The following is a 14911-nucleotide window of genomic DNA, read 5'->3' on the forward strand; positions in this document are numbered from 1 at the left end:
TATTTCGACCGATGAATTTCCGGAAGTTAGTCAAATAAAACTTGATTAAGAACAGTTTGACAACATTGCTGAATTTTTTACGGGTACGTGATCAATTTTCTGCATGTAACCATAACATTCTGTGACCGACTTATTTATATTTTTACATTGATCTGTATTGAGCAGTTACGATGATTTTCACGGAAAAAGATTGATTATTTTCATTCAGAATTTAACATGTAAACGAATGTTCTTATGTTCATGACAAGGGGCAAAGGGCAAATATCGATAAATTAGAATAAATGTGCTATTCTAGAGAGGGGGTCTGACCAGATAAATCAATGGCAGGTCAATATAATCAGACGTAAAGTATCTTGTTTATCAATATTACAAGACGTCAAAATGACGTGTTGTTTTTGTCTTTTTTGACATCCTCGTAGTTTCCAAATAATTCATTGTGTTGTAAGTTTTGTCACTCTCACTTTAGCTGTGTTTTGATTTCTATTAGCTGAGTTTTAAAAATTGTTTCATTGTCTTTTTTTGTATTTCATTCTTCTTACTGATGATGTTTTGATTTCAGCACTTGTTGCTCTCTGAAACATCTTTTTTTTTGGTGCCGTATTGAATTGTGATTGTTATCGTAGGGACCACTTATAAGCTCTTTACTTTAACTTCTGGTTCCCTTTGATGATGTTTGAGTAGGTATTGGAAATTCTTTTGAATGATTTATGGATTATATTTTTGAGAACTCATTTATTACACTTCTATGATGTATTGTAAAAAGTTATAAAAAGTATAATTTGCGTACAATTTTCTTTATCAAAGATCTATTCAATTTCATCTGTCCGTGATGAAGGTAATGGGTGAGTGGGATAATACACATTCATTTTTCTTTTCTTTATAAATTAAACATCACCATCCAAGTAGGGTGACAAAAAAACCTTGTTGGCTTTTAACAAATATGATACCAAAAAGGCTTGGATTTTGTTTATTGGATTTTCTAGTCAAATAATGGATTTCGAAATCAAATGTTCGCCATTTTAAGTCATACCGCAAACTAAGCCGTTATGTATGGTTTGATACTATTGAAGGGAGTAAAACTGAATTTTTGAATGACAAAAAAATTGCTGAAAAAATGGAAATTCCACAGATTTAGGTATAAGTATTCTCTTGACATAATGAAATGATTAATATAGATTATAATGTCAAAGCAAATGAAATAAAATCAATGGTAAAAACAGAATTTTAACATCTTTTTTTTAAAGCAATTTTGATAAAACATTAGCCTTTCCAGAAATAAATCATTTATTGACATCACTTTTTAACACGCCAGATAGTATTAACATAGAATTACAATGGGATAGATAAGATAAAATTCTTCTGGGAAATTGAAATTAAAACACTATCCTATGATGGCTTCAATATGACTTTGAAGTTTCACACAGTCACTTCTTTTGGAAGAGATAGACATATTACAACATAAATATCTAAATAATATAATTTGACAAAATTTAGAGTGATTTTTTCCATTTTATAGCACGTTTTGCTAGCTCGTGTTTACGTCATTTGATGTATTAGGTGGTACATGTACAATAAATAATTTGATATAATCCATCAGTGGGGTTTGCAAACTAGTTTTTTTACAATCAACTAAATAGGAAATACTTTTTCTTTATTTCTGATTTGATGGATGATGTGGGTCACTTTTTATTATTCTTTCATTAGAATTTCTTTAACTGTAAATATATATATAAACACGTATAAATCTATATGCATGAATCATGGTTAATTTAAGAATAAAATGAAAAAAAAATCAATGCTTAATTATTATGATAAGAGCTTTTGTCAAGATTTCTACAAGTATAAGAAGGATGCAAATTCATTAATGGTGCCCTTTAAAAGTCACAAGATTTCTACTTCGAAAGCAAAATGGCAGAATGAGCTCCTTTTGCAGACCGATTTCAAATTGAGTTCAATTTATATATTAGCAAAAAAAATCAGACACAAATGTCATACATGTACAATAAACAGTTTGGTATAATCCGAGGCAAAATAGCTTTTTTACAATTAACTAAATAGCAAAATATTTCTCTATAACTATATCTGATTTCACGGATGAAAAGGGTGACTTACTTTTTATTTTACTTTCATTTTCATTAGAAATTCTTTACCTGTAAATATATTTTGTTATGCATAACAATGGACTAAAATATGTTCAGCTTATTAAAGAATGAAATTAAAAATTGATCAATGTTCAATTAATCAGATAAAACTATTTTGTACAAAATTTCTACAAGTAATTAAACAACATAAGAATTGGACGCCAAAAACATCATAAAAATAACCCTTCAGAAAACACCAGTTTTCTGATTCTGAACCAAATGGCAGATTGAGTTCCTTTTGCAGACATCAGACACAAACCTCCATTTTTTATTTAAAGTTAACTCACATAATTCTGGTACTATTTTCTTGACTGCAGTTAACATCAGTACTTCTAAAACGGTGCACATTTTGCAAAAATGCAAATGAAATTCTTGTTGACAGTTTTACGAATTACCTTTACTTTTCAAGGGATTTTCGGAATAAATTAATGTAATAGCTGACGATATTTTTAGTATATTTTTTTCTTGTTGCAAAAGATACATTTAACATGCAAACACAAAAATATATACCACTTAATATATTTAACTTTCACGTTTTGCTACATTATTTAAATTTATTGAATTAGATAAAGTTGGGCTTTATGTGGCCTTACTTTAAATGTTGAAACAAATGTATACAATAGTTTTAGACAATATGCTTTTTTGTATGTGTTTTTAATCCATGTTGCTCGCAAATCAAATATGCACGGATAGTGAAAGAACTATTAATAATGAATGACCTATTCTCAGTTATATTTCTTATCGTCTGTTAACAAAGGTATTCTTATCGTGTTTTTGTGTTCTTTACTAGCTGCGAACAGTTATCACCATTTTAGCGTTCTTTAATGCCATGTGCTTGTTCAAAGGACTATGTCTTTATTATGATTCCATGAAACTAAAATGTTAAATGCAACTGATATACAACATTTTTGTAACGGTATCACTCAAAAAGATATATAGCTCAAAAAGATATATGGTACATTTACGAAGATACAACATTTTTACATGGTCTGATTTAAAAGCTTCTAATGGATGGTTGTATATTCTATACTCTTTCTCGTGAAAAATTCCATTCCATTATTGTTTTGATAGATTCCATCCTTTAAGGCAGATTATCTGCTTTCGCTTTTCAGATTTAAATTGCTTCTTTCAAGGGAAGAACTACTGCTACGTGAAATGGAAAGCTAGGATAAATGAAGAGTGATCTAAATTCCTGCATGATAATAATAATTATGTTAAGTCTGGTACAATTATATATCACATTGAATGTTACTTTTTAAATTAAATTATATATGCATTCGGGAAAGTAACTTACAATCTATTCTCTTTAAAAAAAAGTCTTAGTCTGCTCTAAATGTCACAATGTAATAATCAAAGGATTCAGGAAGCTATTCAGGATCAACCGTTGACTGTTGTGCTTTTGGTTCCATAATTTTGTCAATCACTCAAAAGGGTTTTTTTCGAGATTAAAATTATTTTAAAGAAAAAGAGACTTCGTATCTTTCCATAATAAAAAGTTGTTGGTCATGTCTATCATCCAATGAGCGCGTTCGGCATACCTACTCGAGTTAACACGGGTTAACACGGGTAATGCTCTAGTACAACTCGTGTTACCCGGGTAATGTTACTCGTGTGACAAAAATTCTACCCACCTCAAGAAGCCGGGAAAGTGGGTAATTCTATCCGAATATATTGCCACTTGCAGATTCAATATGGCGGAATCGACGGAAACCTCAACCGCGTTTGTTGACGAGAATGGAAATAGGTAAAATTTACCCAGAAGAAAGGGGTTCATATGTTTTGAATAATGAAACTTGTATATTTTATGTCCTTAATTTATCGCCTGCTACAAAGTAGCAGCGACATACAGGGATCACTTCTCTGTCGTTTGTCTGTCTGTCCATCTGTCACAAAACTTGTTCGGACTACTTCTAAGAAACTACTGGTGTGATTTCATCCAACTTTATAGGAACGATAAGTATCAAGTCTAGTTGTGCATAGTATCTGCATTTTTAAGTTTAATGATTTTTGACAGAGTTATGGCCCTTTAATGATTTTTTCATTTTTTTCTGGACTACTTACTTATACTACTTACACAATTTGAATGAAATGTTACTGGATTGATTGGTACCTCAGGTACTGCACTTATTTAACTGTTTTTTGGTTGAAATTATCTTTAGCTGAATTATGGCCTATGGATGAAAAGGCGTTTTTGCCCGTTAATGATTGTTGTGTCATACAGCCAAGATACCTATCCAACAAACTGTCCAATCACCCCTCAAGCTATCATCAGGTGACACTTGGGATCATCACTGATCTCTCTTGTTTTGTTTTCGTTTGCTTCCTATACCTCTGGAAACATTAATTCACTTAAAACTGTATACGTTTACTTAACTTTTAATGCTTTCCTAGTTATACATAGTTCCTTCTGTATTTTCTTCAGCTGTCCTATGTTTTTATTACACCCCACAAATGAAGTTTATTTACTGTTTTAGCCACCAGCAATGTAGAACGTCATGAATGGAATGATTCTGAGACTAAATTACTACTTGATACTACTGCTGCAAATATGGAAAAACTGAAAGGGGCTAAAAACAAAACAAAAGTATGGACAGGTATTGCGGAAGTTCTCATAACACATGGTTTCAATGTTACTGTTACACAATGCATAGACAGGTACAAATATATGAAACGGTCATACAAAGCATATGTAGATAAAAATAAGAAATCATGTAGTGGAAAGTGCTCATTTAGATATGAAAAAGAGATGCATGCTCTTATTGGGGACGACCCGGCAGTAAAACCACTTTGCACATTTGGATCAGGGGATAAAGTAGAAGGCACTGATCTTGATGCCAACGAAACTGATGAGAGTTCAGATGTTTCTTCACCAGCCTTTGAATCCAAGCGTCCACGCAGAAAAAGCATGGTAAATGAGTTGAAGGAATTGATGGAGGAAAGAGACCAGAGAATGCTGTCTGTAATCGAAAAAATGAAAAGTGAACAAAACAATTTATTGAAGAAACTTATTGATAAGTTGTAAATCTACTACAGTTTGTAATGAAGGTTTAGTGTCCCATATAGAAAATCACGGTAACTTGGAAAGGTTAAAAAGTAAATGTTTGAATTTTGTTTATTTGCTTTTTTAATATATGTATAACACATATTACAAGAGTTTATGTTAAATATTGTTTTGCCAGGAAGGCTTCTGTTTTTCATTTTATCAAAATATGAACAATCAAGCTTCTGAAGAAATGTATTGATAATTGTAAATTATCACAGTTTGAAGATGACGTGAAATGTAATGCAGAGTCGTAATTTAGAAAATCTGTGTGGATATTGGAAAGGTTCTATGTAAATACATTTTGAGTATCCCTTGTTAGAAAGCGTTATTTTTACTTATTTTTGTTCAAGGAAGGTTTCATTTGCTGAAAAGTAATCGGGACAAGTGACATTTTTCTTTAAATTGTCTTGAATTTGTTGCAAGGCATCTAATACTTTACTTGTAGTAAGTAAAAGTAAATTGTTCTATATCACCCTAATTTTCAGCTTTATTTGCAAAAATAAGGCCTAAATAAGTATTTTTGATACATTTAAGGTAATTTCTGTGTAAGTTGGCCTTTGTCATTTGTACTTTTAATAAACATTTTTACTAAACACTAACACTTTATTTTCATGAACATTGAAATAAATCTTAAGGCGTGCTGCTTTAATTGCTATATTTTTAGCTCACCTGAGCACAACGTGCTCATGGTGAGGTATTGTGATGGCTCAGTGTTCGTCGTCCGTCATCAACAATTTGTTAAAACAACATCTCCTCCGAACCACGTGGCCAATTGTAAACAAACTTTACAGAAATGATCCTTAGGTGATCCCCTTTCAAAGGTGTTAAAAAAATTAAATTCCATTGAAAATTCTGGTCGTTATGGCAACCAATAGGAAAAACTTTAAAAATCTTGTCTGAACTATTTCACCTAGAGCTTAGATATTTGGTGTGTAGCATTCTCTAGTGGACCTCTACCAATATTGTACAAATTATGGCCCAAGGGTCTATATTGGCCTCGCCTGGGAAGTCAATTGATTTTACATAGACTAATATAGGAAAAACTTCAAAAATCTTATTGTTGGAAAGTATTTGGTCTAGAGCTTAGATCTACGTTTTGGCCTGGTTTTGTTTACACCATTATAATTCTGTACTCAGGTGAGTGAGCTGGGGCCAATGGTCCCATTGTTTTCAGCTTTGTTCATTGCATGCATAACAATGCCTTCCTGAATTATTTCATTTTTACAATCATGTTTTATTGTAATGTTCTATAACTTCTTAATAAATTCTGTTTCAACCCTTGCAATATTCTTTGTATAAAAGACTAAAGGATCTTGCTCCCGAAATTGCAGGTTCTGGCATGGAATACATATATAATCTAACACATCCCTGTCTGTCGCTCCACACTTTATGCGGGATTTGTAAAAGTCCTGCTGAAGTATTTCTGGTAAAGTTGTTGAGATACTGATCATGTATGATCTATACTGACTCAGGGGTCTAGTTATTAGAGTCGCTGACGACTTCTCTGGCATGGTTTCGATTCCTGAGAGATGCCTTGATGTACAAGATATGATTGTAGTACTTGTGTTACTCTCCAGGAATGATGGTTAGGAAACCTCCCACCTATATAATTGAAATAGTTGAAAAAGGCGTAATAAAACGTGTTAGTATGTTTTTTATTAATCCACATATTCAGTTTGCTTGTAAAGGAAGCTCGGAGCTTATCTGAACATATTGAATCCACCTCCTGGAACTATCCGGTACTGGTGTGACCGTGTCAAAAGAAACATGGTTGTGTCACCTCAGTAGGGCTTTAACCCTCGATCAACTAATTTAGAAGCAGACATCTTTACTACAAGGTCATCTCTCTCCTTATCTTTTTTGTGTTGAGAAAATTAAGGAATTTAAATACAATTAAGAGAGAGGGGGGTTTCTGTCTGTGCGCACTTGCGTGCGTGTTTGTGTTACTAAAATGCTTTCGTAACAATGATGATTCTTTATTTGAGCAAAAGATAAATTATATTAAACCATTAAAATTTTGAGTTACGAGAACTTTAATATTGAATATCAGATAATACATATCAGAATACGACAGGTGGATATACATTAGGCGTATTGCTATAAACCAATTGATTTAATTATTTCACACTTTCGTTCAAAGTATATTAATAAGAATTTACTCTATAGTTCTAGTAAAATGGTAAATGGTCACTGCGAAAGATTTCGGACAAGGTCATCTCTAAATAGGATTCCACTTTCTCTGTCTTCATTTAGTTCATCATACACATTTATATCGGGTTCTTCACAGAAATCATTTATTTCATCGTCGTTAAGGATGCAGACATTATGGAGAACGCATACAGCTACTATACAGTAAACTAACAGCTCTATTTTGTGTACATAAAACAGTGTCAAACGTCTAAATCTTCCTTTCAGTTGGCCAAATGCACGTTCTACAACCTGTCTGCCCCTGCTGTGCTGCTTGTTGTAGTTTTGCTTTTCTCTTGATAGAGTTCCGTAATCTTTAAATGGTGTCATCAGCCAAGGTAGTAGTGGGTATGCTGCGTCTCCAAGTATATACTTGTTGCAGGGTATAGCATTTTCTGCAGTTTCTAAAAAGAGTGGCGAGTTTTTGAAAACTCGTGCATCGTGACTGCTGCCAGGCCAGCCAACAAATATATCGAGAAACAAGAGACGATTATCGCTTACTGCTTGAAGATTAACTGAATGAAATTTCTTTCGGTTGTAATAGGATTCTGGATTAATTTGAGGAGCTGTAATTCGAACATGACATGCATCTATTGCACCAACTACACCCGGAAGCTTGCATTTTTCCAAAAATCCCTGAGTTACCGAGTCCAGGGCTTCATTCCGTGGCCACTTTATAAATCGCTTCACTAAATGCAAACTTATTTTCCGTGCGATATTCCTACAGCATGTGTGTGCGGTAGATGTTGATATCCCAAACCTGTCTGCTTGTGACCGAAAACTATCATGTGTTCCTGAAAATAAATAATTATGATGTGATTAAATTGTTTGTTCTTCAACATGCCACAGCAGTATTTAAGTATTGTGGAGATGCCCATAAGACATTGTTCTTTGGTTGCCCATAAGCGGTACATTAGAAATAATTGAACACTGTATTGCATATGAGTAAGTGAACAGTTCATTGTACAGTAATTAATTTGCACAAAACAAATCATTCTGCGATAGAAGGTATATAAATATATTTATAAATGGACACATAGTTTTATAACCAATCGACAATTGTTGACTGATTTATAGGGGCTGTATATGCAGGACGGCTGGTCCTTAGTCGCGTTTTTGAATGCCAGATAACGCTTGAAACTGGTGGATTCCACAAATAATTTTCAAGTGAGGCACACTTTTTTTCTTGCATTTTTCAGTATGTAAAATTGATTAGTGTTACAGAATGCCTGTAGCATCTGTCCTTTTAGCAGAAACAGTTTATATCACTATAAAGGAATGGGCAGTAAATGGGGGGGGGGGGCTGTGTTGTACTTTCAACGGAAGATAACCATTTTGAACTCTCTCGTCATGAAAAATGGTGTAATTTAGCCACCGTATGTTGCCTGTCAATTCTGTAATTCAGAAAATTTGTAATTTTCAAAATATTTTAGGAGGACTAAACTTATGAAGTTAAATAGCAAATTTTAAATTGCACTGTTATTGGATGACGATTGCAAACACCGTTAATAATCGATCACATTTAAATGAGGCAAATATCAAAGTTTAAGTGCTCGTTCGTCAATCACACCTCGGTAAAACCTTACTTTTCCTTTACTTGTAATTAAAATATAAAAAAAGCATTTACGATGTTTCATCTGGTGGTACAAAATTGATAAAGTAAAATAAAATGAAAATATTGTGCAGTTAAAAGTAGTGTTTTATCCTTTATACATATATATACTCATAGAACTGTTGAAGAGTATCAATAACCTATAACGAGAGCATGCATGTATTTAAATATCCCGGGCCAACATTAATTTGTTCTTTGAATGTAATATATTTTCACAATTCAATAAAATGCAATACAGACATTTAAGTTAGTGTAATAAATGTTTTTGTTTTAGTACTGTTTTTTTTTTCAAACCAAGCAGAACAAGAAAATTATTACCATTGAACCACAGAAAAATAAGAAGTTGTTTTTCCACCGCGAATGTTGTGCTCCCCTTTTGTCTTTTAAAATGTCTACCAATGGCTACACATATTAGTTCAAATGAGCTTCTTTCTAGGCGAAAATGACTTTTGAAGTCGCTTAAACTGTATCTTGGTACTACCGATTCTACATACCGTCTTATGCGCGGTACGCTGTCGCGTTGCATCAAGAGTCTTGTACATGTACTTATCACTGGGTCATTGTGTGTCATGAGGAAGAACAATGCTTTGGTGTTGTAAGCATCAAGAAGTTTTTTAATAGCTAATGCTATTATCATTTTCTTTTTCCGATGTTTGTCAGCCATCTTGACTTACCCAATAACTGTTCGGACAAAATTTATTACTCGAGTACCTCGAGTTACACTGGGTAAACAACCACGGATTACACGGGTAAGTATACCGAATGCGCTCAATGTAATTTAGATTATGCTTCCTGCTTTATTCTGCATCACATTCTCTTTAAATTAAATTTCAGGTCACCCAAAAATAAACTTATAAGATTTTTAATGAATCTTGATGATTGCATCACATTTTCTTCAAAATAAATTACAGGTCACCATAAACAAACTTATAACATTTTGATGATTGGACCACATTTTTTGTTGTTAAATGGTTACCGGTTGAACATAGAATAGACTGTAAGACTTTAGGTCATATGTTCAAAATCCGTTTTGGAGATGTCCCTGCATATCAGCAATTTCTGTTCACAATTAAAGGCCTAGATTAAGTTTAGATCTCAAGGCGATCACTCGAGTGTGTCGCTTTCTGACAGTGGTACGAGGGACAAAGAATTTAGTCAAAAAATCATCTAAAAGTTGTACTTTGTGGAATGTGATTCCTCAAAGGGTAAGAGATATAGACAGTCCTTTGGTAAGTTCAATGTCACTATAAAGCTCAATCCAGGTATCATCTTTTTTTATTTGTATTTGACTTCTAATTATCTAGTTTTTCAATTTATTTTTGAACTGATATTCCCATATTTTATTTAAACTTTGTTTTCATTCGAATAATTATATGCTCAATTTTGAAATGTCTTTCAATTTTCATTTTATTTATTTATTTGTACCATATCTGTGATATGTTTGAATTTGTGATAATCAATATCTCTCTTTGTAACACAATACTATATCTTAAGGACCACAATTGAAATAATAGTTTGTATATATGAATATCATATACATGAGTATTTCAAATTAATGTATAAGTTTGTGAATATATAGGTACATACACTAATAATTTATGTCACTGATTTATTTATCAAAATGTCTTCCAATTCAATTTGTATTGTGAGAAGACATGTTGATATTTAATTTAAGGGAAGAAATTTCAAAACTTGGAAGTGTAAATATAGTCTTGTAAAATAGCTGTCTAAAAATTGTCGTGTTTTTTGTCATCAAACTGCTATATTTTCTATTTTCTAAAAGCTTTATATTTTTGTAGTACTATTACAGATTCAAAAATGTAATCCTTGGCCTTCTTTTTCTTTTTTTGGGTTTAAGCCAAGAGCTCACTATATTGCTTACTAATAGTGGGTTACTATTAGAAACCAATATTATTATAAGTTAGCTAATTACCATACCCAAAAGAAAAAAAGAAGGCCAATGAGTACCTTTTTGGAAACTGTAATACTAGTTATTAAATTAAATTTAATCAAACTTTTGTTAGGAAGTTAAATACCACTTTGTTTAGATTTTGTTAACTTTACCACAATTTTTATATTTAATGTTTTTTTTTCATCGGCTCGGTTTTCTTCTCACATGTAAATCCATTATTAAAATACTATAAAACACAACTTTGCTCTTTGTATATCATTCCTGGGGCTTAATGTGCCTTTAGGCTTCAAAAAAATTTCTAGTTATTATTGCGGTGAACTTTTCAATGTAATTATCAGTAAAGTAATAATATTTAAGTAGCAAACTAGCCATAAAGAATTAAATGCAACAATAAATTTCTATGCAAATTTATGGAATCATACGCACGCAAAGAAAATGTTAGGCAAAGCTCTTTGAGAGACATGGATGGATATTTATTCATTTATTTCACGGAAAACACCCAGCATTTCACTTGAAAGCATGAAATAATGCTAAATCCATGTAGCTTCATTATTTAATGCTTTGAACTCGTCGAGTAAAATAGTAGCATACTCGGTAATTTTATTCAACAGCTCAAACAGTAGACGTGCGTTGAAAAATTGAGGATATCTGCTGGGGATACATTTTTAGAACAAATTTTAACAAATTTTGAATAAAATCATTGATCTGCATAAATATCTTTTCTTTGTAAAATGAAATTTTTCATCAACTTATGAGATTCAATTTTCATCTTTCACAAAATACAAATTCTTCATATTAACATGAATCCCCCAACCCGCAAAAACCCTCCAAAAAATATAAAAACGCAAAACATACGAAAAACGTATTTTGCCCCTTCTGATCAAAATTTTTTATACCTAGTTTTACTTTCAAGACCTTTACATTGCTTTGGCGTTTAAATTAAAAGAGAGAGACAGAAACTGGGATAATAATCGATGTCTTTTTGAGAGATTTACTTCTAAGTTTTCACTTTGTAACTTAATACTGGTTGACTGTTGAATATAATTAAAAATTATTTAGCAGTCCAAATTAAAGCAGTCAGTAGACAGTAATAATTATAATAATTTTAAGATTAACATTAGGCAGCTTATATTAAATAGTAAACAGTTGGAAGTACATATATCCAAAACAGTTAGTAAAAATTAGGCAGTTAATATTAAATAGTAAACAGTTGGTAGCACATATATCCAAAACAGTTAGTAAATATTAGGCAGCTGATATTAAACAGTAAACAGTTGGTAGTGCGCATATCTCAAATATTACATGTAAAACATTAAATAGTAGAGAATAATAAGAAATTAAATATTAGACAGTCATCAGTAAAAAGAAACGGTAGATAGTAAGCATAAATCAATAAAATAAGTAACAAGATGATATTAAAATAAGATAATAAACAGTAGGTAGTAAACAGTAAATACATTACATTAGGTAAAACAGTTTATTGTAAGCAGTATTGAAGCATTAGGTAGTAATACATATAAGCTGTGGGCAGTATACACTCCGTACTTCTAACATTAGTTTGCAACAAATTCAACAAAACACGAATGTGGTATTCACGTTTGTCAATCACGTTAATTGGATAACCGAATAAATAACGGTATGTTATTGATTATTGATTAAATCAATCTAGCTAGTTAGTTTTTCTTTTAAAGTCTCGCGTCATCAATTTATTTCGACCGATGAATTTCCGGAAGTTAGTCAAATAAAACTTGATTAAGAACAGTTTGACAACATAGCTGATTTTTTTGCGGGTACGTGATCAATTTTCTGCATGTAACCATAACATTCTGTGACCGACTTATTTAAAAAGAAATTCATTGATCTGTATTGAGCAGTGATGTTCGCGGAAAAAGTTTCTATATTTTCATTCAGAGCTTAACATGTAAACGAATGTTCTTATGTTCATGACAATGGGCAAAGGGCAAATAACGATAATCAAGAATACATGTGCTATTCTAGAGAAGGGGTCAGAGCAGGCAAATCCAAGACAGGTCAATATTATCAGACGTAAAATATATTGTTTATCAATATGACGAGACATCAAAATGACGTGTTTTTGTGGGGGGGGGGGGTTGTGGGTCTTTTTTAACATCCTCGTAGTTTTCAAATTCTTCATTGTGTTGTAAGTTTTGTCACTTTAGCTGTGTTTTGATTTCTATAAGACGAGTTTTAAAAATTGTTTCATTGTCTTTTTTGTATTTCATTCTTCTTACTGATGATTTTTTGATGTCATCACTTGTTGCTGGTTTTTGAAGTCTCCGATCCAGATATAATTTTTCATGCCATATTGAATTGTTTTGTTATGGTAGGCTACCAGTTTTCTAGACCACTAACAAGCTCTTTACTTTAACTTCTTGTTGCCTTTGATGATGTTTGAGTAGGTATTGGAGATTCTTTTGAAGGGTAATGGATTTTTTTTAAACTCATTTATTACACTTCTATGATGTATTGTAAAATGTTGTGAAGTATAATTTGCGTTTCAATTTTCTTTATCAAAGATCTATTCAATTTCATCTGTCCGTGATGAGGTCAATGGGTGAGTAGGGTAATACGTTATTTCAATGCACATTCATTGTTTTCTTATTTATTTATAAATCAAACATCACCATCCACGTAGTGTGACAAAAGAACTTTGTTGACTTTCAACAAATATGATACCAAAAAAAAAAGGCTTGGCTTTTGTTTATTGGCTTTTCCAGTCAAATGATGGGTTTCGAAAATCAAACGTTCGCCATTTTTAAGTCATACCGCAAACTAAGCTGTTATGTATGGTTTGATACTATTTTAAGATAGTTTTATGAAATCATAATAAAAGCCATAGATCTATAAACAAGCACACGGCATAAACAGAATGCTACAACATTGAAAGCTAACCATAGCTAATAAAGAACACAAGAGCACGAAATGAATAGCTTTGATAACAAATGATAAGAAAAATAACTGGAATAGGTCATTAATTATTAATATTTCTCTCACTATCTGAACATATTTGATTTGCAAGGAACATGGATTAAAACACACACACACCCTACAAAAATAGGCATGTTATATGCTCAATTTCTATAAAACTTTTTTTTCTCATTTTTCCCCAACAGTTAAAGTTCGACACTAATTATTCACGTAAAGACCAACGTTTATCTTAAGTTCAATGTTCTAGCATTTTTAATATATTTACATTTGTAAAAACAGTGAACTAAAGTTAATCTGCATTTTTGCAAAATGTGCACCGATTCAGAAGTACTGATGTCAACTGCAGTCAAGAAAATAGTACCAGAATTCTGTGAGTTAACTTAAAATAAAGTATTGGAGGTTTGTGTCAGATGTTGTTTTTGGGTAATTTATAAATTGACCACATTGGAAATCGGTATGCAAAAGGAACTCATTCTGCCATTTGGTTAAGAATTGGGAATCTTGTGACTTTTAAAGGGTTATATATATGATGTTTTTGGCGTCCAATTCTTATGTTGTTTAATTACTTGTAGAAATTTTGAACAAAAGGGTTTTATTTGATTAATTGAGCATTGACCGATTTCCAATTTCATTCTTTAATAAGCTGAATATATTGTGGTCCTTTGTTATATATAAAAAATATTTACAGGTAAAGAATTTCTAATGAAAATGAAAGTAAAATAAAAAAAAGTAAGTCACCCCTTTCATCCATGAAATCAGAAATAAAAGAGAAGTATTTTGCTATTTAGTTAATTGTAAAAAACTTTTTTGCCTCAAACCATCACTGATGGATTATACTAAACTGTTTATTGTACATGTACGACATTTGTGTCTGATTTTTTCCGCTAATATCTAAATTGAACTCAATTGGAAATCGGTCTGCAAAAGGAGCTCATTCTGCCATTTTGCTTTAGAAATAGAAATCTTGTGACTTTTTTAAGGGCACCATAAATGAATTTGCATCCTTTCTTATACTTGTAGAAATCTTGACAAAAAGCTCTTATCATAATAATTAAGCATTGATTCTT

General features: G+C 31.8%; 2 protein-coding genes across 2 annotated transcripts in view; one reads left to right on the plus strand and one right to left on the minus strand.

Moving 5' to 3' along the window:
- The window catches only part of LOC132751297 (excitatory amino acid transporter 1-like), a 58129-nt gene that overhangs the window by 19350 nt on the left and 23868 nt on the right, over nucleotides 1-14911 (minus strand). The window lies entirely within an intron of this gene.
- Nucleotides 3666-6349, plus strand: LOC132751298 (uncharacterized). The gene is made up of 2 exons (XM_060741460.1): nucleotides 3666-3885; nucleotides 4616-6349. Exons 1-2 carry the CDS (start codon nucleotides 3876-3878, stop codon nucleotides 5161-5163), a joined length of 558 nt encoding a protein of 185 aa, XP_060597443.1. The 5' UTR covers nucleotides 3666-3875; the 3' UTR covers nucleotides 5164-6349.

This window comes from Ruditapes philippinarum, unplaced genomic scaffold, assembly GCF_026571515.1.
Source record: "Ruditapes philippinarum isolate M1 unplaced genomic scaffold, ASM2657151v2 ctg1018_1_1_1_1, whole genome shotgun sequence".
Classification (NCBI taxonomy): Eukaryota; Metazoa; Mollusca; class Bivalvia; order Venerida; family Veneridae; genus Ruditapes; species Ruditapes philippinarum.